This window comes from Chiloscyllium punctatum, chromosome 46 (assembly GCF_047496795.1).
Source record: "Chiloscyllium punctatum isolate Juve2018m chromosome 46, sChiPun1.3, whole genome shotgun sequence".
Taxonomy (NCBI): Eukaryota; Metazoa; Chordata; class Chondrichthyes; order Orectolobiformes; family Hemiscylliidae; genus Chiloscyllium; species Chiloscyllium punctatum.
The window spans coordinates 55,832,482-55,860,148 of NC_092784.1; the positions used below are offsets into that span (position 1 = coordinate 55,832,482).

The 27,667-nt window shown below is 45.7% G+C and overlaps 1 protein-coding gene across 3 annotated transcripts in view; it reads right to left on the minus strand.

The window, feature by feature from the left end:
• The window catches only part of notch3 (notch receptor 3), a 244,330-nt gene that overhangs the window by 17,028 nt on the left and 199,635 nt on the right, over window positions 1-27,667 (minus strand). For 2 of the 3 annotated variants that reach the window (XM_072564315.1, XM_072564314.1), the window contains exons 10-28: window positions 25,376-25,489; window positions 22,359-22,592; window positions 20,564-20,674; window positions 20,204-20,396; window positions 19,913-20,058; window positions 19,228-19,341; window positions 17,218-17,337; window positions 16,920-17,072; window positions 15,832-16,060; window positions 12,844-13,045; window positions 12,263-12,416; window positions 11,235-11,419; window positions 9,971-10,103; window positions 8,824-9,075; window positions 6,959-7,071; window positions 4,663-5,207; window positions 3,132-3,488; window positions 2,551-2,699; window positions 583-799 (exon numbers count right to left, since the gene is read on the minus strand). In XM_072564315.1, coding sequence (XP_072420416.1) covers window positions 583-799; window positions 2,551-2,699; window positions 3,132-3,488; window positions 4,663-5,207; window positions 6,959-7,071; window positions 8,824-9,075; window positions 9,971-10,103; window positions 11,235-11,419; window positions 12,263-12,416; window positions 12,844-13,045; window positions 15,832-16,060; window positions 16,920-17,072; window positions 17,218-17,337; window positions 19,228-19,341; window positions 19,913-20,058; window positions 20,204-20,396; window positions 20,564-20,674; window positions 22,359-22,592; window positions 25,376-25,489 — 3,721 coding nt within the window. The remainder of the gene's footprint in view (window positions 1-582; window positions 800-2,550; window positions 2,700-3,131; window positions 3,489-4,662; window positions 5,208-6,958; window positions 7,072-8,823; window positions 9,076-9,970; window positions 10,104-11,234; window positions 11,420-12,262; window positions 12,417-12,843; window positions 13,046-15,831; window positions 16,061-16,919; window positions 17,073-17,217; window positions 17,338-19,227; window positions 19,342-19,912; window positions 20,059-20,203; window positions 20,397-20,563; window positions 20,675-22,358; window positions 22,593-25,375; window positions 25,490-27,667) is intronic. The other variant, XM_072564316.1, reaches the window with a different exon arrangement.

The following is a 27,667-nucleotide window of genomic DNA, read 5'->3' on the forward strand; positions in this document are numbered from 1 at the left end:
ACTTAACATAATGTTAACTCTGACCTGATATTTTTATGAACCTAAAATTGTGAACTTTTGATCTTAATATCTAAATCTCACATATGAGACCATCTCACAGCCCCGACACTCAAAACACAAACTTAGGCAACACGGATTCCCTACAGGTGTAGGTAGAGTCAGCTGGAAGCTTCTGAATAACACCCTCCCCTAGTCTATCCCAGTAACCCCATAGTTAGTAGCCAATTCACTTAACCCGTGCATGTTTGGACTGTGGGAGGAGACCAGAGCAACTGGCAGAAACCCCTGCAGAGACTGGGAGATTGTGCAAACTCTACACAGACGGTTATCCGAGTATGGAATTGAGCCTGGGTCTCTGGCACTGTGAGACAGCAGTACCAGCCACCATGCCACCCCCACTGCTCACCACCTGATGTTGCAGTATTTTATCACCATCTCTTTGTGATTTTCCCTCCGCACCTCTGGCCCTTTACCTGCAAGTCTCTGGAAGTAAAATAAGAATGTCTGGCTCAATCACAGTAATACCCTCTGTGGTCATTTGGAGAAGTCGCACTTGCTAACAATCAACTCTATCATCCTTACTTCATCCCCAGTGCGTCCTGCCCCACGGGCTCACGCCTGTTCTTGTTGCTGCTGTCCTTCTTAAGGGTGAAGCCCTCTGGGAACCACAGCAAGCTCTGCTCCCTCTTACGTCTTGCCACCAGCACACCGAGGATCAGAATGACGGTGAGAATCACAGCCGCAACAATCATTAATGGCAGCAGGTTCATGGGGGGTGGTGGTGGTGACAGGTGCTCACCTGGGATGGGGCAAGTAGAAACACAAAAGAAGAGTTAGAGAAAAGGATGTAAAGCAAAATATTCATCACAGTACCAAGTTGGGGTAAAGGAGTGGGGGGGTGAAAGGAGTCAAAATTGAGAGGGCCGCTTAGCTCAATGCTTCTGATGATGCTACAAAGTGTCATTGTAAGGAAGCCAGTGATTTATGATGGCAGATTGCACTGATTAAACAGGAGTACATGCTGTCAACATCAGAGACAGGGCAATGCCATTAAAAATGGCCTTGGAGATCCATCTGTGCATGTACAGTCACTAGGTCACGAAACAAGCCCCTGTGCTCTCACTGAGAGGGTCACAGGTAGAATAAGGGTTGGGAAGCAGTGGGCCGTGGACATAATAACTTTGACCATCACTTACACCACTCCAGAAGTTCTGGAGTTCTCAGCAGCTCCGGTGTTCGTTTTGCTGAACCGGCTCATTATCCTGGCTGTCTGCTGGTGGAGCACCATTGGGACTATCACTGTCACTTAGACTGGTCACAGAACAGAGTCAGTGGGCTCAATATTTTTGGTGTAACTGATAGTAACCCTGGCTGTTTAAGCAGTTGTTGAATAGTGATGAGAAAGCATCATTCCAACGTGTTCAAGTACAGGTGGTGCTCCATCTCATGGTGGCATCGGCCACATACGCTCGCTCCTTAATAAAGTTATCATCCCTCTGCTTTTTTAACATGTAAATTCTGAAGACACTTAAAATTATGACTTTTAAACAAGGGTCTCACTTCCCTATTCCAGTGAGCAGCAGAGCTCGATAATTCTATAAATTCAAGGCTGGGTTGGACAGATTTATGATCTATAAAGGAGTCCAAGATTCTGGGATCGGCTGGAAACTGGGGTTAAGGTGACATTCAGATCAACTACGATCTTACTGGATGGATGAACAAGCTGAAAGGGGCTGAATGACTTGCTCCTATTGCTTATGATCTTTTGTAATCACCACTGTTTGGAGGTGGTAATGCCAACACAGCTGAGAATGTGCACAATGATTTATAGTGAGGTACTTAGATTTGGAAGCAAAAATTCTAGGATTACTGAGTAACACAGCCACACATAAACAAAGGTCTTTGGTTATTAAACTCGACTAACCTTCACCAAGAACACATAGTCCACAGGCTGGTGGGCAAAACAGGACATGAGAAAATTTTGGATTGATCAAGACTTAAAACCAAATATTAGTTGTCCTCAAAGAGGGCTGAGGTTCAGAAAGGCATCTGCAAATCTATTAAATTCACAAGCGGATTAAGAAGGAAATACAGAGGAACCTCGATTATCCAGATTATCTGGCAAGATCGCACGGTCCCGATACTTGGCTAAACTGTGTTATCCGGCATTCGATTATCCCAACATTTGAGTATCCAACAAAATACTCCCCGCCTGTGTCATTCGAATAATCGTGGTTCCTCTGAATGACTTCTTGGGTGGGTTTGAGGAGGCATTGAAAGAGTGAACGCGATGGCCTAATGATGTTTGGTTCTTTTAAAATGAAACAGGGTTTTAAGCAGCATTGGGTAAACAAGAGATGCAGAGGATTGTGATTTAGAAATATCATTGTATGGTGTTCTATTAATTGGACGTAGTGAAATCATTGAATTAACTTCGTTGTCCCAAGTACCAGCTACACCAATAGAAGTCTTGCTTTGATTTCCAATTGAAAATAATTCTTAAGTAGCAGTTTCATTTGTATTAAAGTCATCAGAGAGTGAGGCACTTACTATTGACATCCTTGATGGGGTAGGGGAAGTGCAGGTTACCCACTGCAGACAAAGCTCCAATGTAAGCAGCCGCACTCTCTGCTGTCGGGAAACATTCACCTGCTCCTTGGACACACAGGCGATTATCAATCTCCAGGTTCACCTTTGACCTGCCAAGAGAGAACACAATCTCAGGCTGTATCCTGTGTAATGGGGCAAATCAAACTATCATAGCCTCCCACTGTCATACTGGCACTTGCTTCTCTCACTGCAATGTGCTTACATATTGCTAGAGTCTGCATCCCTCACTCTCTCCATCTGACTTCTCCACCCACTCTCCCTAGTTTTATCTCCCTTTAGTCTGCCTTACCTCTTGCCTGCTTCCTGCTCTCCCTCTTGTCAAACAGCTTCTCTTGCCCTAGCCCAATCGCTCCCCAATTTTCTTGGTCTTTGCAGTTTGCTCCATTTCTGTTCGTTTTAACCTCTGGATAGAGCTCTTGTTTAGGGAGCCCTTGTTCAGGGTCTGGGAGCCAGGATGTGGGGGTGGAATCCAAGCTCCACCAATGGTAACAATCATGCAGTGGGATGCCGAAACCTCTTACCCAATGATTTCCTGTTCTTGTTCCAGTTCCCGGGGTACCCTGCCCAGCGCTGCGGCGCGCCTCTTGAGTTGGGAGCTGCTACCATAGTATGGGTAGATCATGGCCTGCCCATTGCTGTCAAGTTTGAAGCGCAGGGTGGCATGTAGGATCGAACCGAGTTTCTGCAGGAAGTTGGTGCTGCTCTTCAGCAGCTCATCGGGTGGCAGCAGCACGATGACAATGAGGGTCCCTTCAGCCAGGCGCTCGGGCACATCAGGGGCACAGTCCAGACCGTCCCAGCCACACTCCTCGTTGTTGCAGCCCTGATCGCAGAGTTTGTCAGCATAGTGATCAGCACAGTACTTCTCATACAGCGGACTGGCGTAAAAATAAAAACACAGATTAGTGACAACGTCTGGATGGTTATTTCTTCTCGTGGTCTGGTGAACAGACCTCCTGTAGCACTGTTTATGGATTACACATCATTCTATAACAAATATGCAAGAGTGCATGTGTCTGTGCGTGGGAATATGCAGTTGATTTTGTGTGTGTACGCATACACGAGAGTGATCGCTCATGTTCCTAATTGCTTTCACTTGTGGGTAAGTGGAACAGTTCACAACAAAGGAAGAAAACTAGGCCAGCAGTCAGCAACATGCAACTTATTAAAAACTTAAATGTGACTCCCAACCTTAATCCATCACATCCATTTCAGTGGCAAGTAAATTGTTTGTTTAAACTTTTATTAATATTGTACTTGTGAGAAAGTATCATTCAACTATTTTGTTCCATTTGTTCAACTTTGGTAAATACGTTTAAAATGTTGTTGTACAAGCCTTTATTTTGTTCCTCATGTTTTTGAGATCTTGAGTAACAGCAGTGCAACATATGGTTGCATCTTTAACTCATCCTTTTTAAAAATGTTTTTTTCTCATTATTAACGTTGCTGACATTTGAACAACTGAGGCAAGGAAATAAATATCCCAGGAAGGTAACAAGAACATATAGCTGGCAGCTCAGGAGAAGAATAAATGAAGATTAACCTAAAAAAGATGGGATATCAGCACATTATAGAGATGCTATGGTGCTTGAAAGTAGAGAATAGGAACTGGATAAGTGTTCTAAGAGCACAATGTAGCAGGACAAGAGCTAAACATTAAGAGCATTTAAACAGGGATCGGTTTCTGTGCAGGCCATGGAGCAGTGCCACATTCTACACAGAACACAGAACATGACAGTGCAATACAGGCTCTTTGGCCCTCAATGTTGTGCCAACCTGTGAAACCAATCTGAAGCCCACCTAAACTACACTATTCTATTTTCATCCATATGTTTATCCAATGACCATTTGAATGCCCTTAAAAAGTTGGTGAGTCTACTAATGTTGCAGGCAGAGCTTTCCATGCCCTTACTACTCTCTGAGTAAAGAAACTACCTCTGACCTTTGAATGAGTGAGTGAGTCAGCGGGTCATCCAAAGTTGCAGAGGAAAGGCCGCAACCCCTAAGCTAACAGCTAGTCGGTGGCGAGTACAGATCAGCGCCCTGACTTACTTGCAGGTCTTCTCTTGGCTTTGGCAGTCAAAGTTGTCGTACAGACACTCACGGCTGTTGCAGAACTCATCACAGATGTTATTGTTGAAGTAACGCCAGCACTCCTGAACACTGCATTCCTTCCAGGGGTCATCGACTGACAGCGAGCAGTCACCCCCGTCCCACTGGCAGGCGGGTGTGTTGCAGTCCCGGTCACAGTAGCCATCACCCGCCCTGCTGCGGCACTCCTGGAGGGAGCAGGCTGCCTCCCTGGCAGGAGGGGTGTACCTCCTGAGCACCTCGCAATGCCTCCCACCAAACTCCTTCAGGCACAGGCACTGGTAGAAAGGCAGCTGCCGGCTGGCCCTGCAGATGCCACCGTTGCGGCAAGGCCGACTGCTGCAGCCGTTGGTGTTGCTGTGGTTGGAGGTGGGAAGTTGGCAGGCTAGGCCTTGTGGGCAGGTACAGCGGGCTCCCAGCGGAGAATCAATGCACTCCTCACCATTGTGGCAGGTCAGCTCCCGACAGGTTAGAATGCTGCGCTCGCAATTTGGCCCGGTGTAGCTCTGCAAGAGAAGTCAAGCATGTGTTAATCACTTCACAAGTGAGTTCACGCTATAGAAATCAATCACGAAGCAACGCTCCAAATGACATCATTATTGTTTTGATGGACCTGCTCCCCGAATCCTAACTCAAACCATGTGGATAGGAAGGACCTGTTCTCCTTGACTGGGGAGCTTGTAACTGGGGCAATAGGCTGAGAGATAAGAGGTAGGAGGTGCCGATGCCAGTACTTTTGAGCTGGCTGTTTGAAAAGGATGGCTAGCAAAAGCCCCCATCACATTTAAACAGTAACTGGTCATGCACAGGAAGTGCCAAAAACTACAAGGCTTTGGACAAGAGGCAGAAAGTGGGGGTAAGGCTGGATGGTACCTTTTTACCCACATGGACACAATGGGCCAAGTGACCTCCTTCTGTGCTGTCAGTTTCAATGGCTCCATGTTTCCACCATTCCCAGTGCTCACTGACCGACACTGGCTTGTGGTCAGGCAAAAATTCCATTTCAAATTCTCACCTTGCTTCCCAAATCCCTACACCTCCTTATCTCTGTCAGCTCCTCCAGCCTCACGACCTTCCAGGAATTCAGTGCTGTTCTCCTCCTGCCCTCTTGCTCAACCCAACGTTAGCTGCTCTGTTTGTGCTGCTGTGACTTCAGCTGCCTACGTCTCCAGCTCTTTCTCCTCCTTAATAATCCTCCAAAAAAAAACCTACATCTATGAGCAAATCTGTTGGTCACCTGTACTAACGTCTCCTTGCATGGCTTAGTCTCAAATTTTGTTTGAACACACACTTTGGACAGTTTCTTACATTGAATGTGTTATTTAAATAAAAATTGTTGTTGTACTCTCGAGTCTTCTGATAATTCAGAAAGGTGAAATCCCTCATGTGAGGAAGGGAAAAAGAGTTAGCAGTTTGTGTCTGATATGACTCTTTTTCAGGTTCCGAAGGATTCATATTTGACTCAAAACGTTAACTCAATTTCCCTCTCCGCAGATGCTGCCACAGACCTGCTGAGTTTCTCCAACATTTTCTGCTTTTATTTCAGATTTTGAGCACCTGCAGCGTTTTGCTTTTACATGAGGACAATAAAAGGCAGCCTTGCCTGTGGTGCTCACATGTTGAGAATGATCAAAGGTGATAGATGTTCCTCAAGAGGAATAGAAATCCTCTCAAGTTTCTCCTGCTCCCTTACTCCACCAATATACCCCTGTGTCTAAGAAGGAATAATGTGCAGGGTTAAAGGGAGGAGCTGGGAGGCACAGAGTAAATTCCTCACTCGTGCAGCCAGCACAGATATGATGGGCTGAACAGCTTTCATTTGTGTTATAACAATTCTATGGTTATGTGAAGAGTCTGGGTTCCATTTTACCTCCCTGCCTTCTCTGAGCTGCGTTGGTTTACTGGGTTCACAGAGGCTGGTTATCTTCTGCACCTTGTTCAAGTGGCCAGACACTCTGTGAATGCAGTCAATTAGTTCTACCAACCACTGAGTACGAGAGACATTTTCAACTGGGCCTTGCCCTGTCCTGGGCCAGCAACCAGAGCCGTAGCTACTAACCTGGAGCAGAAACTCCGTTAATTCCCTCTCCACCCCATTCTCAGGGACACTGAGGCCAATTTTGAGCTGAACTCTGCAACTCAGCAGATAACGCTTCCAAATTGAGCAACTTAGTATAAAGAGGATTGGGAAAAATGTTGAGACAAAAAAAAATAAGCAAGCAAACAATCTTGTTGTGTTTGTTTTCCTGGCACTCACTGGTTGACACTTGCAGGTATAGCCAAGTGGTGTATTGACTGCAATTTTACAGTGACCTCCATTCTCACAGGGCTGGGATTCGCACATGTTGATGAAACTTTGGCACTGGCGACCTAGGGGAGAAGAGGGACAAAACCACAGGTTGAATTGGAGCTGTGACAAAGTAAAGGGTTCTTGCTGAAGTTGAAGGATCGTGCATCGTGATTACTGGTTGAAACTGCTTTGCACAGAAGCATTCACATTTTAGGGTACGTCAACTCATACGGGGTCAGGCAAACAAGGATTTGCAAGAGTTTTCCATTATAGCACAAGATAAGAGAAATGTAAGAAAACTATGAGAGAGATAAAGAAACCATTCTCCAAGCAGAACATAACTATAAAGCACAGCATTTGACCTTAATGACTGTAAGTTCAACTTAAAGTTCAACTCCATCAGACCAAATGGAGAGAAAAGAGAGTTAATGTTGTGAGTCCAGTGACCTTTCTTCAGAACTTCAGAAGAAGGGTAATTGAACTCGAAACATTAACGCTGTTTCTCTCTCTCTCTCTCCGTAGTTGCTGCCAGACTTGCTGAGTTTCTCCAGCAACTTCTGCTTTTATTCCCCCCAGATTTGGAGCATCCACATTTAATGTTTTACTTCATTAGAGCATGTTTGATGTAAAATTCACATCTGTGCATTACAAAACAACAACAGAGAGACTCTGGAGCAAGTGCAGAAAAGAGTTACAAAATATTACCAGAACCAAGATGTCATAACTATCTGGAAAGACTGAATAGATTCTAGATCCTTGCTCTAGAACAGAAAAGATGGAGAGGTGACTGGAGAAAGCATTTAGAAATTATGCAGGGTTACATAGTTAGATCGAGAGGTATCTTTATTTAGTGGGATGTTCAAAATTAGTGGTCAGAAATAGCTACTCACAAATCCAATTGGAAATTCAGAAGAAACTTTATCACTGAGTGATTAGACATGTGGTATTTAGGGAAATAGTTGCGGTGAATGAACTCTATTGCAGTAAAATCTTACATTATTATACTCAGTGTTTCAAGATGGCACCAGAGCATGGTGACATTTTGCGTTTTGCACATGATAAAGCACTTTTCACTTTTTTTTTATACACATGTGACAATAAATCTAAGTCTAGCTTTGATGCATTTACGGGGAAGCTCACAACTGAAGGATAAATAAAAAGAAAGTATATTTATGGAGTGGGGTGAGGTAATTAGAGTGGGACAGGGTTCACTTGCAGCATAGACAGTGACATAGGTTGAAATGAATGGCCCAATTCTCCAGTGCACTGCTTTTTAAGAGAGTGGCTGTTTGCTGAACAACATACCCTTCCCATTCTTTACATTTCCAATTGACTTTATCATGTCCGTTAGAGAAGGGCATTTGCGATCCTTATTGGTTTTTGTTTACATGTGACTCCAGACTCATGGCAATGTGGATACCTCTGAACTGCCGTCTGAAATAGCCCTAGCGAGCCACTCGGTTCAAGGGCAACGAGAGGTGAGCGACCAGTGCTGCCCTTGCTGGCAATGTCTGCATCCCACAAACACAAAAAGAAATCTTCTTTTGAAGCCGAGCAGAACTAGAGCCAGGACACCTGGCTGAATTCACAAGCATTGCTGTACTACAAGTAATTCAATACTTTTAATCTTCAAAGTGCAACCGAAAGGACATCAGTAACTATTAGAAAAAAAAACCATCAGCTTAAAAATCAAATTTGGATTGCAATGTTAAGGGAAAATCAGTAAGTAAACAGGAGAGAGAGAAAACAGTAGCAAGTGTGTTTGATTAGCTAATGGGAGAGATGATCATCTTAAGGCAGTAACTGTTTTAGGGTCCAGTTATTTCACTGACCTGCAAAGCCAGGTTTGCACACACACTGGTAATCATTAGGCAGCTGGACACAGTCGATGGTGGTCTGTGGATTACAAGGGTTTGACAGGCACTCGTTAATGTCGCCCTCACACCGGTCACCAGTGAATCCTGGAGGGCAGTTACAGGTATAGCCTCCAATTCTATCCACACACGTCCCATTATTCATACACTTGGGCACTTTTGTACCGGGAGAGGGACCGCAGTCATCTTCATTAATTTCGCAAAGTACACCTGCAAAAGTCAATTCCAAGTAATCAACAAAAGCCAAAGCACCACGGAGGAATCAATAGGAACAAATTACTGCCGATGCTGGAATCTGTACTGGAAACAACACATGCTGGAGATCACAGCAGGTCAGGCAGCATCTGTGGAGAAAGAGCAAGCTTAACATTTCAAGTCTCGATTATTCTTCGTCAGAGCTCTGATGAAGGCCCTTCTAGACTCAAAACGTTAGCTTGCGCTCTCTCTATGGATGCTGCCTGACCTGCTGGGATCTCCAGCATTTGTTGCTTGCAGAAGAATCAATGATGAGAAGGAAAAGGGAGAGGTGAGTTGACTGGGATTAAGGCTGAAATGCACACTAGCTTATGACTACCCTATTGTATAACCTTTACACATAACCCAAGGAAATGAGTGACAAGAACTGCCTAGGATTTGCATTTATTATCCAAAGTCATGGACACTGACTTTCCTTGATAGCACCTAAAGTTCCCAATTGACAATGAATATCCACTTGGGCACTAATAAAATGAGATTGCAATTGTAAACTGTATACTCCATCCTGACCTGCCACTTCACTCCCAGAGACGGGCAGAGAGGTGGGTGTGGATGCGGAACATGGAAGGGGGCATGAAATTCAAGCCATGATGTGATCAGCTTCGATACATTGAGCAGCGACTTGATTTGGTTTTGTTACTGCTCAGCAAAAGTCGGTTCAAAGATTCTGAAAGTTGGATGGTGCTAAACAGAAGCAAGGTGAGTATAGATTCTGAGGCCAAATGAATGACATCCAATTACAATCCTCGACAAGCACACTAACATTGGGACAACCAATGCAAATTCTTTGAAGCCTGCTCTTGCTCTTTGTTGACAGAACGGTTTGGAATGGGAACCCAAGCTCACTCACCCAAGGTTCCTGGTGGACAGGAGCAGATGTAGCGGCCAATCAGGTCAAGGCACGTCCCTCCATTCTGGCACGGGTTTGACTCACACTCATTCACCTCCAGTTTGCAGGTTTTCCCCTTGTAGCCTGGCATGCACTGATGAAAAAAAGAGGTCAAAGTTCAATTCATCGCTTGACATGACAAACACAAACTTTATAGTTTGATGTTTCCTTCCAGGTGTTCCTGCTAGTTTGCCAGCTGAAATCAATAGAACATTAGCAGTCCAAACACAGTGCCAGGGTGGAACTGCCACTTTCCAATGACAACATGTGAATGGCCTAATGATTCCCCACAGATAACTGACAGGGACAGTGGTTAGTCTGTCAACTTCCACAGAGTAGATAAAATACACCTTGGGGACTGGGATAGCTTGGCGCTGTTAGAATGAACTCAGGAAGAAGTTCTTGGAATTAGGAAGCAGCTTAGAGCTGGAGTCAAGAGTAAGTTACAGAGAAATCTGTGCTATCTGTTTTGCTACTTGTGGTGCTCTGTGGGGTGTTCAGAGTGGATTACCATGTTTATATATGTTAATTCTACAGGTTGTAAATAAATTGTACATTCTTTTACTGATGGTATTAGTGCTCTGATGTGCATAGTGAGGCGCGTTTGTTGGCTCAAAACCGTGGAATCTTTTGGCTTTATTCTCTCAGTAAGATCGCTAGATCTGTTGTGGTTCTGTTCGCCGAGCTGGGAATTTGTGTTGCAGACGTTTCGTCCCCTGTCTAGGTGACATCCTCAGTGCTTGGGTGCCTCCTGTGAAGCACTTCTGTGATCTTTCCTCCGGCATTTATAGTGGCCTGTCTCTGCCGCTTCCGGTTGTCAGTTCCAGCTGTCCGCTGCAGTGGTCGGTATATTGGGTCCAGGTCGATGTGCTCATTGATTGAATCTGTGGATGAGTGCCATGCCTCTAGGAATTCCCTGGCTGTTCTCTGAGAATTCACAAAGATCAGTAGGAAATATGAGGTTTTCTTTTCAACTGTTGCAAGTGGCTCAGATCTGGAATACAATACCTGAGATGTGGACATGGATCTTGCAGCTTTCAAAAGGGTTTTTGGATTATTATTTAAGAAGAAATCTGACAGCTTCAGGGAAAAGGCTGGGGAGCAGAGTTTGCTGAGTAGCTGCAAGAGGGCTAGTACAAACACAGTGGGTTGAGTGGCCTCCTTCTGCGCTGTTACCATTCCAACGAGAGGTAGTACTGCACTGTGCTTAAACCTTTTTTCTCACCTCACACACATAGTCTCCAATGAAGCTCCTGCAGGTGGCGCTACTGTGACACGGGTTGGAGGCGCAGTGGTCAATCTCATTCTCACAGTAGCTGCCTGTGTAGCTCTTGGGGCAGATGCAATGATGTGCATTTCCAACACTGAAACATGAACCTCCGTGATGGCAAAGCTGAGTTAGAGGCACTCCTTGTGCAAAAGAACAAAAGAGACATGAAAACACACCTTGACATAACAACAGCCAGTATCTGTTTACGCATCTGCTCTTTTTTAAAATCACACCAAATCTACAGGATTAGCTGTCCGTCGAGGACTGGGGGACCGAGCATGGTGATTTAGTGGAGACAGTGGGACTGTTTTTTGTGTGATGATTTGGAATGCTCAGTACCGGAACTGGAGTACTTTCTCACTTCCACGTCAGCATTTCAATTATATTTTAGAATCCCTACAGTGCGGAAACAGGCCCTTCGGCCCAACAAGTCTACACCAACCCTCCGAGGAGTAACCCACCTAGACCCATCCCCCCACATTTAGCCCTGATCAATGCACCTAACACTATGGGCGATTCACTTGACCTGCACGTCCTTTGGATTGGGGGAAGGAAACCAAAGCACCCGGAGGAAACCCACACAGACACGGGGTGAATGTGCAAACTCTGCACAGACAGTCACCCGAGGCTGGAATTGAACCCAGGTCCCTGGCGCTGTGAGGCAGCAGTGCTAACCACTGAGCCACCATGCCCTAGGGGAATTACACACACGCAGGTCAGAAATAGAGGAGCAGTAATTGGATTGCGGTTCCCCCCATGCTAATAGGTTGAGGAAATATTTCCAATTTCCACACCAGTCATTTGCCTGGCTCCATCAGCCATAAATACTAATGGAGGAGGCTTGAAGGGCTTAATGGCTGATTCCTGCTCCTATTTCCTATGTCACTGAGCACGCTTCACTCCTTAAGGTAATCCAGGCATCGTGCAAGGTCCGCGCACTGCACGTCACATTAGAGCAGCAACTCACATTCAGCAGCTCCTACCTCTCTGTGCTGCAGCCACTTCACATGACACATTGGGGATGTCACAGTAACGTCCTGCCCACCCGCTCGCACACTCACAGGTAAAGGATGTTCTTTTTGGACGACACCGCCCACCATTCTTGCATGGGGACTTGCTGCACCAGTCTGTGCTGATCTAAAACAGGGAACGTAACAGACCGTTAGCAAAACCATTTCTGCTGCTTGGATTCCCCAGCTCTTCGTGGCGGGACATGCAAAGCTCTTGGGGCTCTGCAACCTTGTGACCAAAGGGATGGACAGGAAACATCAGCCCAAGAGAATCCGCCCGCCAACATCTCCTTCCAGACGGTATAGCTGGTTCTGACAAGGGCTTACCAGGTTCAAAATGTGAACTGATTCTCTCTCCACAGATGCTGCCAGACCTGCTGAGTTTCTCCAGCACTTTGTAAAGGTGTTAGCTGACACACACAGACAATACGCGCAGGCAGATTGTGGTTAAATGTGTACAGTTTGCACCGTGGTTAATGGGAGAGGGTGCCCAGAGATTTGGAACCTTGCCCGAGAAAGGAAGGAAGAGGAAAGATATATAAAAGAATCCTCACCTGACATCGGTCACCTGTGTACCCATGGGGGCAAGTACACCTGTAGGACTCTAACCCATCGATACACACCCCACCATTCAGACATGGCTGTGAGTTACACTCATCAATATCATACTGGCAATTGGAACCAGTGAAACCAGAACGGCAATGACAGCTGTATTGGTTAACGCCATCTACACAGGTACCTCCATTGAAACAGGAGCTGGAAGAGAAAGGAAAACACTATGGGTTTGAAGCCGTACCGCTTCAATTCACACTCTCTTTCTTGTGTGGAGGTTCTGCCGGAATGTCTCAGTCCCAGCCCCCAGTATACAGGCACAGAAAACGGATTGTGGCCAGTCCTCACCTAATCGCCAATAATTCCAGAACAGCTAATAACAAAGGCCTCCCAAAGTGGGGGTGGGGCCTCAGGTGGCCAAGTGGGTTTGTTGGTTGGAGGTTTGAGATCTGCAGCTCTGAAACAGCAATGGGTTCCATGCAGCTTTGACCCAGTTACAACCACAACGCTCCGGCTCTCACAGACCATGAGTCCAGCACTCTCAGTTCTTACCCAAGGGTGGCCACAATTTTGAAGTCTTGATACAGGGTCACAGTGGGAAAAAATTTTGTTCCTGCTATAACAGTTATGAAAAGGTTACAAGCCGAAACCGAGGTGTAGCACCGTCGATGGTCAGCAGTATCGTAAGACTGAGAAAAATGCACTTAGTGAATCTGAGCCACAGTTACACAATTATTTCTTATTGCTGTCTTCTGCTGGGAAGAGCATTAGGGAAGCAAGCAAAGTAACTTGGGGTGTGATACTCTCACAGCTGAAATAAGGAGGAAAGACTTCCATTTCTTTACAGCCAGTGAAGGACTTTTGATATGCAAGCCACTGTTGTGATATAATAAAAGGAGTGGACATTTTACACAAAACAGGCTCAACAACAAAATTAATGACAAAGTAATCTAATGTTGGTTGACGGATAAGTATTGGCCTGAGAACTCTATGCTATTCTTCCATTAGTGCTGTGGGCTGTTTTACGCACCAGGTCAGACAGGGCCCACAGCTTAACATCTCAACCAAAAATGATACCCTCTGCTACTGCAGCACTGTCACAGAAGAGTCAGCCTGAATTAAATCCTTGAAGTGGGCGTTTAGCTTCACTAGTTGAGGGGTTTGTTTTATGAAGAAAGATTGAGAAGTTCGTGTCAATACTCTCGAGAGTTCAGAAGAATGAAAGGAGATCTAATTGAGGTATGTATAACGGCAAAGAGAATTTGCAAAGTAGATGTAGAGAGGATGTTTCCTCCATGTGGGGCAGTTGAGAACAAGAGGTCATTGTTTTAAGCTGAGGGCTAGCAGGTTTAAAACAGAGATGAGGAGATGAGGACTGTCATGAATCTGTTAAATTCACTATCCCAGAGTGTTGGAAATGCCAGGACATTAAAAAATGTGAGGAGGAGATGGGCAGCTTTTTAATTAGTAATGGGTTGAAAGGTTATGGGGATTGCATCGCATGGCAGAACAGGCTCAAGGGGATGAATTGCAGATTCCTGCTCTTTCTTCTTACGTTCTTAAACCCACATCCTCTTGGCTCAGAGGTGAAGAGTGTTATTAACATTCGTTGCCTGGGCATTTGGTACATGGGTGAAGCTAACTAAAGAGCTGCTGGTGCTCATGTAAATACACCCAAATATGAGACTGGGCTTTCAAAGGACCAACAAAGTGAGGGGAGGAGGAAAGGGAACATCAATACCATAAGCCCATTTAACTGATAGATTCGTAAAAGTTAAGCCTTGCAGAGTTTCCTTTAAGAAAAGGAAATCTATTCAGATGACCTGATGTAGCAAGTGAGCTTTTATTAATCATTCACTGACAGAGTGGGCCAAAGCAGTGCTGATTATTCATTTAACAGCCACAGTAAGAGATACACACACACCTCTTGGCAGCAGGTGCTGGCATTGTGCCAGTGTTCGATTAGAGTGCTCAACGGGTCAAACATTGCCAGCTCTTGGTGAAGCAGCTTGGCCACTCAATGAAGCTGAGGAGATGATGCAGGAATTCACCAGGTGTCGGTCTCTAATTTGAATCTTTACCTGGGATAACCAATGGTTCATACTGAACAAGACTCACTTCTTCAACCATGTGATTGACTGCACCATTGGTATTTTCCTTTGAAGGTTTTAGAAGTTGCTTTTAGGAGCATAACATTAGTTTCTTGATGCTATGAAGCCATGTCTTTGATTAATGAGCAATAAAGGGGCCTTCATATAATGATTGCTGGTCTCGACCATGAGGTCCTTAATGGATGACTTTGCTTTATGCTGTTCAAAGAGACAGCAATGCTAGACAAGGGAATACATTCTATGTAAGCCACGCAAGGTTAGGTACATCCTGGCTTAGTGGGTTGCACCGTTGCTACTCAGTCAGAAGTTCTATCCGCAGGCCCAGACACAAACTCTCAGCTGACAGTCTAGTGCCATACTGAGGGAGTGCTGTATTGTTGAAGGCCTCAGTTTGGATGAGATGTTAAGACAAGGCCTCTCGGCTGGACATTAGGCAACTATTTTGAAGAAAAGTGGGGTGGGGGGGGGGGGGGGGGGGGGGGGGGGGGGGGGGAGATTTCCCCTGCCTCCTAGCCAATATTTATCCCTCAACCAACACTATCTAGTCATTGTAATATTGCCAGCTGTGGGAGTTTGCTGTGCCCATATGGGCTGCTGTAATTCCAACATTACAAACTTCAAAATTACTCCATTGGCTCTAAAGGATTGGGTCATGATTGTAAAAGGCGCTTTATAAATACAGGTTCTACTTTTGCAGCTACAAATCCATTCGACCCAAATCTCCCAAACACAATTTGATCATTTCCCGTTCACAACACCAGCCTTTTGTGGGTGAGATGCCAATGTGATACCAGCATGTGGCATATTAGAAGTGACTGTGAGGTGATACCCACTTTGTGTTGGCTGGGTGTAGTAACAAGACCGGCATATCCGGCTCACCTCTCAGTGCAGTCGGGAATATTGTTCTCACAGTGCAGGCCATTAAACCCAGGTTTACAGGTACAGGTGTAACTGTTGACATAATCGGTGCAAGTGCCCCCATTGTGGCAGGGGTTACTCTGACACTCATCGATCTCATCGGCACACCGGGTGCCAGCAAAGCCAGGCAGGCAGTTACAGATGAAGGAGTTAATTTGATCCAGACAAGCACCGCCATTCAGACAGGGATCTGGGAGGAGGAGGGGGAAGAAAACAGCAATTAATATCAGCGCTTTATACCAATCCAGCAGCCCGTTCGGTACCAAACCTGCATTTTATACCCAAGGGGATTAGAATCTGTGCGAAGCAAGGAGGGTGTTTGGTGAGGTTGGTCAAAAGACATGGGGACTTAAATGAGAAGAGAGAAACCCAGAGTCATTCAGCCATAGCCTGAGGTCTGGACAGGCAGGTCTGCCATTGGCGATGTTAACCAATTCCTGAATGCACAAGGGGTCACAGTTAGAGGAAATGCACAGATCCTGAGGGGTCACAGGAGGTTAAAACAGATAAATAGAGACAAGGCTATGGCAAGATTAGAACAGGAGGGTAATCAACTGAGATTTCTCTTATTATATCTGGTTTGGTTACAGGCTGTGAAGTGCCTAGACTTCTTTTTAAAAAGGTCACTCATATCACGGGAGCAATATTGACCAGGCCAATATACATTGAACACGCTTAAAAAGATGGGAGTCAGTTACTGTTCTGAGTACAACTGAGTGGCTTACTGAGTCACTTTGGAGGATACTTAGCAATCGACCACGTTGCTGTGGATCTGGAGTCACCTGTAGGCCACACTACCTGAAGATGATCGATTTCCTTCCCCGAAAGGTGATTGGTGAACCACATGGGTTTTTATGGCAATCCAGTCATATTGTGGTCAGTGTTATCGATGCCTGCTTTTCGCTTGAGAATGACCTAACTAATTAAATTTAAATTGGACAGCTGCTGAGGTGGGATTTGTGTTCAAACCCTGAGATTCATCACTGATAGTCGGTTTATATTGTTGTGACAATATAAGGCATTTTGCTCCAGCTCTAACATCTACTTACTGGGAGTACAGTCATTGACGTCCGTTTCACAGTCACGCCCCGCAAAGCCTGGCCGACAGGCACAGATGTAGTTTCCTAGTGTGTTGGTACAAGAGCCTCGGTTTCTGCAGGGATTGGTTGCACACTCATCAACATCTACTTGACAGACCCGTCCTGAGGGAGTAGAGGAAAGAGTGAGAGAGTAAGAAAATGCGAAGGCACGCCAATAGTCCCCTGAGTTCATCTGTCAGGGTTCACATTAACACTACGGTAAATTATCATCCTCACTGATACCGCGCTGGTGTCACTGGCAGGTTACCTTGCCATCCCTCTGTACAAGTACACACAAAATTCTCATAGTCCGGAGTGTGTTCACAAATGCCGCCATTCTCACAGGGGTTGGGCGAACACGGAACCAGCACATTCTCACAGTTAGGTCCTGTGGGCAGAGAAAGTGGCAAATTTCATCTGTGCATTACTGAGACAAACAGTGGTGTTAGCAGGAGGACTGTCTGAGTTCTACCCAGGATGGGAATCAAGGAGCGTTCAGAGATCGGTTCATCATCCACTAATTTTAAGGCAAGTGGCAAGGGGAAATATGTTGAACCAGAGTTCCCTACAGTGTGGAAACAGGCCCTTCAGCCCAACAAGTCCACACTGACCCCCCGAAGAGTAACCCACCCAGACCCAGTCCCCTACCCTATACTGACCCTTACTAATGTTAGTACTAATGTACTAACATTATGGGCAATTTAGCACAGCCAATTCACCTGACCTGCACATCTTTGGATTGTGGGAGGAAACTGGAGCACCCGGAGGAAACCCACGCAGACACAGGGTTTTATTTGATATATCAGATCGCTGTTTCCTTTGGAGCAGTAAAAGCAGGTTCAACACAAGCACACACAAAGCAGGAGCAAGAGTAAGCCATTTGGCCCCTCAAGTCTGTCAATCATTGATCTGTCTCAGTTCTCAGATTCTTTCTTGCCAGCTCCTCAAGGCCTTTTCTCAGTCCCAACCCTCAGACTCAGCACCGCCTTCTTGACCTGCAATCTTCTTCCCGACCTCTCCGCCCCCACCCCCTCTCCGGCCTATCACCCTCAACTTAACCTCCTTCCACCTATTGCATTCCCAATGCCCCTCCCCCAAATCCCTCCTCCCTACCTTTTATCTTAGCCTGCTTGGCACACCCTCCTCATTCCTGAAGAAGGGCTTATGCCCAAAACGTCGATTCTCCTTCTCCTTTGATTCTTCCTGACCTGCTACGTTTTTCCAGCAACACGTTTTTAAGATCCTCAAGGCCCTCAACTTACTGAAATTTCACACCTCTGTCTACCTCCCTCTTTAAGTGCTCTTAGTGATCAAACCTCCACAACTGACCAGAGTCAGACTACAGTCACTCTTTGGGAGAGGAACCTTTACTAATATAAACCAGGTCACATGTTACCCAAAGAGTCAACCAAACAAGCTCCAAAATTAGAAGCCAAACCACAAGTGTGACACATTCGAACCTCTCCTCTTTCTGACCTGGAAATGGTGTCATCCGAGTGTCTGGAAACGTTTTTCACATTTATTCCCAACAGTAGATGTCATAGTCAAATCCTCAACCACTCTGCAAAACACTTCAATCTACAAATAGATTCCTATGGAGTTTTCAAAGTTAATCAGCCTGAACACATATCCCCTCAACCTCCAGTACTTGACTTTTATGGAAAAGTAACAAGCCATTTTCATTCCTGAAGAAGGGCTCGTGCCCGAAACGTCGATCCTCCTGCTCCTTGGACGCTGCCTGACCTGCTGCGCTTTTCCAGCAACACATTTTCAGCTCTGATCTCCAGCATCTGCCGTCTTCACTTCCTCCTAGCCATTTTGTTCCTCAATTACAGAGGGTGATTCACCCACTCACTCTGAAGTAAGACAAACCAAACTCAGCAAAAGTTGGCAAGTCTTGTTATATTTACAGATGGAACACTGCTTTGATGTAAAAGCCGCTTTCTTCTACACATTCAAACTGTGCATGCTATTTACAAAACAATCCAACAAACTCGACTGAGGAGTGGCGCACATTAATCATTAATGGGATACGTTCCAGTAGTACAACATGAAGTCAACACATTAGTGCACAGGAATGCTTCCCCCTAACCCTCTGTCGGCGTTCTTGCCCTATCTCAGACACACGGCTGCATTGAGCCACAGAACCTCGCAATGTGACCCTGTGTGCCTCTGAGCTGCTTGCTAATGAAGACAGTCAAAAGCGCTACTATAAGAAAGCAAAGACCCACTTCATTGATGCAGTAACTCTGAAGTCGATCAGCTCTTCCACGCTTACCTGTATAGGGCAGCTCGCACTGGCAAGTGTAACTAGCAATCGCATCCACACAGATTGCTTTGTTTAAGCAAGGATTTGACGCACAGTCGTTAATGTTGACTTGGCAGTGCTGGCCTGTGTAAAGAATTAAAACAACATTCTTCAGTGAGCGCATGGCTTGTGAAAAGATGTAAGTAGCTCAGCAATAGATGGGTCATGTCCAGGTTTGGGGGCATGTGACTTAAAAAAGATGGGGCAATGAAAAGCGTGCATAATGTGCTGAAGGAACACACGACACTGTATTGTTTATTCGGAGGAATGGAGGGAAGACACGCACATCTTCATGCAGTGGGTTTTAATAACCTGGAACTGCTGAGGCCCTGTCTGAAAGGGTAGTGGCAGCAGATTCAATTGTAACTTTGTCAGAAGGAATAGGTTTTATACTTGAGAAGAACAAATCTGCAGGACTATGGGGTAAGACTGCACAAGTAGGATTAATTGGATAGATCTTTTAAAGAACCAACACTGACTATGGGCTGAATAGTCTGCTCCCACGCTGTAGGATTTAACTCGCTTATATTTCAAAAGATGGGGGCCCAAGCTGTCTATTAAAACCATCATTTTATTGTGGCCTCATTGGATTAATGCACCAGGGCTTTAACTGTATGCAGGCGAGCTAGGTAGAATTTTATAATTTTTAACATACCTCGAAAGCCCTCTTTACATTTACAAATGTAGCCATTCACCAGATCAGAACAGCTCCCTCCATTCTGGCAGGGGTTGGAGTCACATTCAACCTTGTCGATATCACAGTTCATTCCTGTCCACCCTGCCTCACAGTCACACTTGTACCTGTATGGAAATGATTAGAAGGTGAATGTTCGGGTAGCCAGAATTCAGCGCCTTAACACAAACCACAACCATGGCTCCTGAAGTGAAAGTAAGGAAATAAAACATAGGAACTTCTCCACCCTGTGTTTTTTTTCGGTTGCCTTACCCATTGACATCATCGCGACAAGTCCCGTGGACGCAGGGGCTGCTGCTGCATTCATCCACCTCAGAGTAACACAGAGGGTCATGGTAGCCATCTGGACACAGGCAAGAGAAGCTATCCTCACTGTCAAAGCAGGTGCCACCATTTCGACAAGGGTTCGATGCACACTCATTTATCTCGATGTTGCACTGTGGGCCTGAAAGAAGCAAAATAAGAGGGTGAGACCAGCATCAGCAGGACAATGTGGAACACCTCCGGAACCAGCGCTCCCGCTGAATGTCTGGGTGGGTCAGGGGAGTGAGGTCTCAAAGACACGTTGTCAGGTTTTCCAGTTAACAAAGAGCTGAAAGAGGGTGCACTCACCTGTGAAACCTGATTTGCAGATACAGTCATAGCGGTTAATACCATCCTGACAGATCCCATAATCACACGGTTGGCTAGCACAGTCGTCATGGTTTATCTCACAGTTGACACCTGCATGTAAAGTGGATGAAACACAAATTGAATCAGAATCAAAAGCGACAATTCTATGATCAGGCTTATTTATGACTCCTGACTTTAATGCAGTCCACCACAAATTACGGGTCAGCCACGACGGTTTAGTGCCTCACAATGTGATCAACAAAGCCACCAGCATCACATGACAGCAAAGGTCATGCAGCCACAATATTCCACAACCACTCATTCAAAAATGTTCACCATAAACAAAATCAAGGTTGAAAGAGATATTTTGAATTGTGCTGTGGGGTGTTCGTCACAGTCCAGGTGGACAGAACCTGAAAACATTTCAAACCTACCACTTACTGAAAACTACGTTTCCACTCAAATCTCCAATCCATAGTAAGGCAACTCTTCAGCCTTTACATCCTTCCTAAAAGATGGTAACCAGATGAATGCAATGACCTTGCTGTGGCCTAACCAGAGCTTTCGAGAGGCATAACATAACCTCCCTTACATTTGTATCCAATGCCTCTATTTACAAAGCCCAAGATCCCACATGCTTTGCTAATTATGCTCACAATATGTCCTGGCACCTTTAAATATCTGCGTGCATAAATTCCCAGGTCCCCTTGTTCCTGCACAATGTTCAGAATTGTACCATTGGCTGGAATCTTTCATTTTTGTCAAGTGTCTTGCTTCAAACAGGCAGTTTGAAGGGCAGCCTGAGCCTCTCTTTGAAATCAAGTTCCTGGGAGTGGAAATCCTGCCCAGCAACAGGTATCAGCCAATCAGAGGCTAAGCTGTCGCATTTGACAGTATCACTGTGGTTGCCATGGTGGTGGTTGGGAGCTACCAAAGATCCCAAGGACCAAGATCTCAGGAGGATGCTTATCTTGTGGTGGTGGTTGGCATGGTGGTTTCTGGGACGGGGAGTCATGAGAACAGGGGTACAGAGGAATCAGAAGCAGGGGCAATATGATGGATCTGAGTGGCCACCTTTCTGCCTTAAATCCACTCCCTTGGTCGCACACAGATTGGTACAGGTGAGGCAACCCACAGCCAGTAGGCAGCCTGCCCTCACTGCTTTACAGTCATGTGGGCAGACCCCATCTGGAGCTGGAATAACAGCCGGTCAGGAGAGGAAACAAGCCCTTAAATGCTCATTGATGGACCCTGCAAGGACCTCAATTGAAGGTGAAGTGAGAAGCTTGACACTTCCCAGACAAAACATAATTTGGGTGGAGAGTGAAGGAGGCAGGTTTCGGGATATCACCATCCCACCCATTGAAGGTGCCTTCCTGCCCCCACACCCACTGCCTCTGCGGCTGGAAGATTCTGCCCACCGCAACTTCATTCTATTCATTCTGCCAAAACATGTCACCTCACATTTCTCTGTAAAACTCGAAGGTTCTTTCATCAAACAATAATTAACTGTCTGGGTTTCTTTGGTGCTTTTCAAAGGGCAGTGAACAAGACTGGAGGTGTGGACTGTGCTGCTCACTAGAAACGGAGGTGGGGCTCAAAGCTCAGTCCCTGATGCTTCACTCCCATCTGGAATGATCCTGAATGCTGCCAAAGGAGTTTTATTTGGGTGTTCCAGGTTAGGAGCAGTCACTCATTGGAACAGCGGAACAGTCAGACATTAGGAAAAATCGAAAATTGGAGAGAGGAAATGATTGCAAAATTGAGGGTCTTAGCATTCATCTTTGGTTTTTACCTGAAGTTCCCTGTTGGCAGTGACAAAGGTATTTGTTCACCAGATCAATGCATTTGCCAGAGTTCTGGCACGGGTTGCTATGACATTCATTGATTTGATTCTCGCAGCGGTAACCGGTGTAGCCCAGCTCACAGTGGCACATGAAGCCAGCAATGCCATCGGTACAGCTTCCGTGATGGCAGGGGTCGGGGCTGCAGTCATCAATATTCCTCTCACACAGCTTCCCCTCAAAGCCTGCAGTGGAGAAACAAAACAACCAATAAGGTACAAGAGCCAAGTAAGCAGACTGTCAAACAGCAATGCCCACAACACTCAAACGGTGTCACACAAACCACAAAACTGAGAGCTCATCAATGGGAATATTACTCTACAACCCTCTACTTTGGGGGAGCATGGTGGCTCAGTGGCTAGCATTGCTGCCTCACAGCACCGGGTACCTGGGTTCGATTCCGGCCTCGGGCGGCTGTCTGTGTGGAGTTTGCACATTGTCTGTGTGGGTTTCCTCAGGGTGCTCCGGTTTTCTCCCACAGTCCAAAGATGTGTAGGTTAGGGTGAATTGGCCATGCTAAATTGCCCATAGTGTTCAGGGATGTATAGGTTAGGTGCATTAGTCTGGGGAAATGTAAGGTTGGCTGGGATACCCTTCGGAGGGTCAGTGTGGATCTGTCGGGCCAAAGGACCTGTTTCCACACTGTAGGAATTCTAATTCTAATACTTAATTATCTGCAAAGACTTTTAGATGGTCCGTAGGTTGTGGAAGGTATATAAATGGAAAACTTTACGATGTTCGGCCATGATCATATTGAATGGGGGAGAAAGCTTGAAGGCTGGATGGGCTAATCTTACTGCTGTTTTCTATGTTTCAATGTTTATCTTCTGCTCTGCTACTAACAGCTGCCAATCATCCTCTCAATAATATACTGTTGTGCAGAGGGGTGACCTTGCAATTGGGGGCTGGTGGATTATCTAGGCAGTGGGGGGGTGGGGTGCAGGTTAAAACCTCAGCACCTCACTGAAGTTTTATGCCATGTTTCTTTGGGGGGGTGGGGGGGGCGAAGGTGGCAGGGGAAATATTGGTTGGCTGGGTTGCCCTTGGCCATTTGAGGCCCATAAGTGGCAAATTTATGTCACTTCAAGATCTCCTGCCACTGCCACTTGTCATTTACCACTGGCGGGTGAGGCCCATTTGATGGTGTCTTCAGAGACAAAACCTTCCGCACCAAGGTTAGAGGATGTGTACATCCTATTTCCTCATCACTGGCAATAATAGTGGTGCTGGAGGGAGCAAGGGGGCTTGTTTGATTTCAGGTTCTGACTCTGGATTAGTGGGAGATACGGGAGTCATACAGCATGGGACCAAGGGAAGGACCTTCATCTGCAGAATGGCTTCTGCCCCAATTTGTACTGGCAGCCAAACAGCAACACCAAACATCAGAAATTATCCAGGGGAAACTGGCCGAGTGGAGGCGAAAGCGGGAGAACCAGCATTATTATTAGATTATTAGATTATTACTTACAGTGTGGAAACAGGCCCTTCGGCCCAACAAGTCCACACCGCCCCGCCGAAGCGTAACCCACCCATACCCCTACATCTACATTTACCCCTTACCTAACACTATGGGCAATTTAGCATGGCCAATTCACCTGGCCTGCACATCTTTGGACTGTGGGAGGAAACCGGAGCACACGGAGGAAACCCACGCAGACACGGGGAGAACGTGCAAACTCCACACAGTCAATCGCCTGAGGCGGGAATTGAACCCGGGTCTCAGGCGCTGTGAGGCAGCAGTGCTAACCACTGTGCCACCGTGCCGCCCACATTTTAGAGTAAGAGGAAAAATTAATAAGAAAGGTTCATAAGATCAATCAGATAAGAACCATCTATGCCAGACCTATCAGTTTAAAAAATTGCTGCACACCTAATTTATTGGAAATGTGTGTTATTTAGCTCCCATTTCTGTGTCTGGTGGCTGACAAACAGGCAGAAAAATTGGTTCTCACATTCACTGCGTACGCCACCTCAGGACTGATCTGAGGCCCTGTGGCAGGGAATAAAAAACGGGGGTGTGGAAAAAAAATAGCACAAACCTGCTATTGTTCAACAGAATATTCTATGAGCTGTCGGCACAATAGACATCATATCCAATAGGCTTCCCTGGTGCCTGCATCCAGATCCTGTGAATACTAATCAGACTGGCCTGAACAATACAGCTTTATCTATTGAAGGGCCCTGCTAGTGTCAGTCCCCTCTAGATGTTTTACTTTTCTTCAACTCATCTGTATATAAATTTAACATCTTCTGAAAACAGCGTAAAATGCTTCTCTCTCTAACTCCGCAGTTGGAATGAGGTAAATCATTGCATCAATGGCTTGAATTGAGGCAATTCAGTGGACGTTAACTATCTGGCAGTAACCATCACGTTCAACACAGGCCCCAAATTTCTCCTGCCTGTTTCCTACATTTTGAGATTTGTGAAAGAGCAGCTTCGGCTCATGTGTGCGCCAGTCCAAACCTTAAAAATTTTATTCAAGGAAACCAGGATGACAAACTTTCCTTCTCCACAAATTCCACTCTGGTCTGTCAATCACAGTGTTGGCTGTGTAGTAGGACCCAAGGGTGTTGAGGTAAGAATCACTAAAGAAAGCATGCCGCATTTTGAGGTAAATATCACCTGACAGATATTGCAGTTTACCTATATCATTTCTGGGCACTTTCTGCAGGATTAAAGGGCATGTTATTTTTGCACTTTTTCTCCTAGAAGAATTTACGTTCATAGAAACTAACTCCCTTCTTCTCTCTGGTTCTTGCCAGTTACAGTTCCATAGGCATTAGCTGGTATAATCCAAGTGGTCAATTCTTTAGGTTACCCATGAGCACTGGTAGGCTCTACTGTGGGATATAGGACAAGCCGAATTGAAACATGGATGAACTGTACCATTGCAGGCAGTGTGTTCATCTCCGCAGTGTCTGTGGTAACGAGTGGCTATGTCTGGATGCAAGAAACCCATAGGCTTACCTTCTGCACATTTGCACTCATATCCATTGGGCCTATCGACACACTTGGCTCCGTTCTGGCAAGGAGTGCTTGCACATTCATCAATGTCAATCTGACACATTAATCCAGTAAAGCCTGCAGAGGAACAGGGAGAAAAAACATGAGCACTGTCTGATGTCCCAAGCATGTCTGTCTCAAACTGGGGGACCTCAGTAAGGCCCTTGTCCTCAGGTTTCCCAGTAATAAACTATTAGACTTAGAACCCCTATAGTGTAAAAACAGGCCCATAATGACTCACTGAACAGTAACACACCCAGACCCATTCCCCTACCCCATATTTACCCCTGACTAATAACCTACACTATGGGCAATTTAGCTTGGCCAATTCACCTAACCTGTGCATTTTTTTGGATTGTGGGAGGAAACCCAGGCAGACACAGGGAGAATGTGCAAATTTACGGACGGCACGGTGGCTCAGTGGTTAGCACTGCTGCCTCACAGCACCAGGCTCCCAGGTTTGACTCCAGCCTCGGGTGATTGTCTTTATGGAGTTTGCACATTCTCCCCATGTCTGTGTGGGTTTCCTCTGGGTGGTCCGGTTTCCTCCCATAGTCCAAAGATGTGCAGTTCAGGTGAGTTGGCCATGCTAAATTGCCCATAGCAATAGGTGCATTAGTGAGTGGGTCTGGGTGGTGGGTTACTCTTTGGAGGGTCAGTGTGGACTGGTTGGGCCGAAGGGCCTGTTTCCACACTGTAGGGAATCTAATCAAATCCACACAGACCCAAAGCTGGAATCAAACCCGAATCCCTGGCACTGTGAGGCAGCAGTGCTAACCACTGAGTCAAGGTGCCACCCTGGTAGCCTCACCCAAAGCAGAAGTCCAAATATGCCATTTATTCCCAGTATCATTCACCTTTGGACAGATTCTGCAGTGCCCACAATTAGCCAATTAACCTGTAGTACACAAAGCCTAGTTAGCTGCACCAGGCCTGCTAAAACATCTCACCTGCAGATTCGGGTAGCGAAGGAGGGAAGCAACATCCTGAGCTCAGCCCTAACCACTAGACACAGCCTGTGTCTATCAAATATCAGGTGCACTCAGTCTTTCCTGAGCTTCCATCCTCCTTCCCCCCCCGTTCACTCCGCTAGGAAAAGAAAGAATTGCAACTATTCCAAACTTAGATCAAACAAACAGAATTCTTTTTACAAAGGGGTGGATTCAGCAATGTTACGGTGAAGGTGGCAGACAGGTCAAACTCATTGTACCATGTTAGCGGAGTGGGACACATTGTCAAACCTTGCCAGATATACTCTTGCCTTTTCTTTGGGTCTTTTGTCAATATTGCAATTTCCTTAGTTGGTTTAGCAATGACTCAGTGGCTAGCACTCTAATCTCTGGCTCAGTAGTTCAAGTCCTATTCCAGAGATATGAGCACTAAATCAAGGCCAGTCATCCAGTGAGTAAATGTGGGAGAACAGTACTGTTGCAGCTACCACCTTTCTACCACACAAGTCAAACAGTAGAGGTGAATCCCCTCCTGTTCCCAATTTCCTGGCAAATATTTGTCCTTCAGTTGATATCAGCCAAACAGACTATTTCATTGCTGTTTGTGAAAAATTACTGTACACATAGCAGCTGACATTTTTTCTTCACCCAATAGAAGGAAGTACTTTGTGATGCCCCGTAGTCAATAAAGGCGCTATATCAATGCAAAGGTTCCTTCTAACATTCTAACCAATGGAAGTGATTCCGTAATTCATATGTTCAGAATTGAATCAAAACAGAAGCAGATGCTTTGTCATTATTTTCAACAAGTAAATTTGAATGCATGCTATTTGCTACCTTATCGGAGGAGATTAAGTGCATAAACTCAGATTATTGGCTGAAAACCATATCACTGTATTTAACAAGGGATTACATGATAAACCTGAAAATCACTGAACTTCATGCAACTTTCAACTGAAACTGTACAAACAGCTCATATCCAATTATCGACATGTAAAACATAGTCCTTATAAAATTTCACTTTACACAAGCATTAACAGCATTTTTGCTAACCTACATATTAGTTGCAGTTGGGACAGGTTGTGCTGCATTGTGTGGGTGCCATCTTTCAGGGCAGCATGGTGGCTCAGTGGTTAGTATTGCTGCCTCGCAGTGCCAGGGACCCGGGTTTGATTTCAGCCTTGGGTGACTGTTTATGTGGAGTTTGCACATTTTCCCCGTGTCTGTGTGGGTTTGCTCTGGTTTCCTCCTACAGTTAGGTGAATTAGCTAAGCTAAATTGCCCATAGTGTTCAGGGATGTGTAGG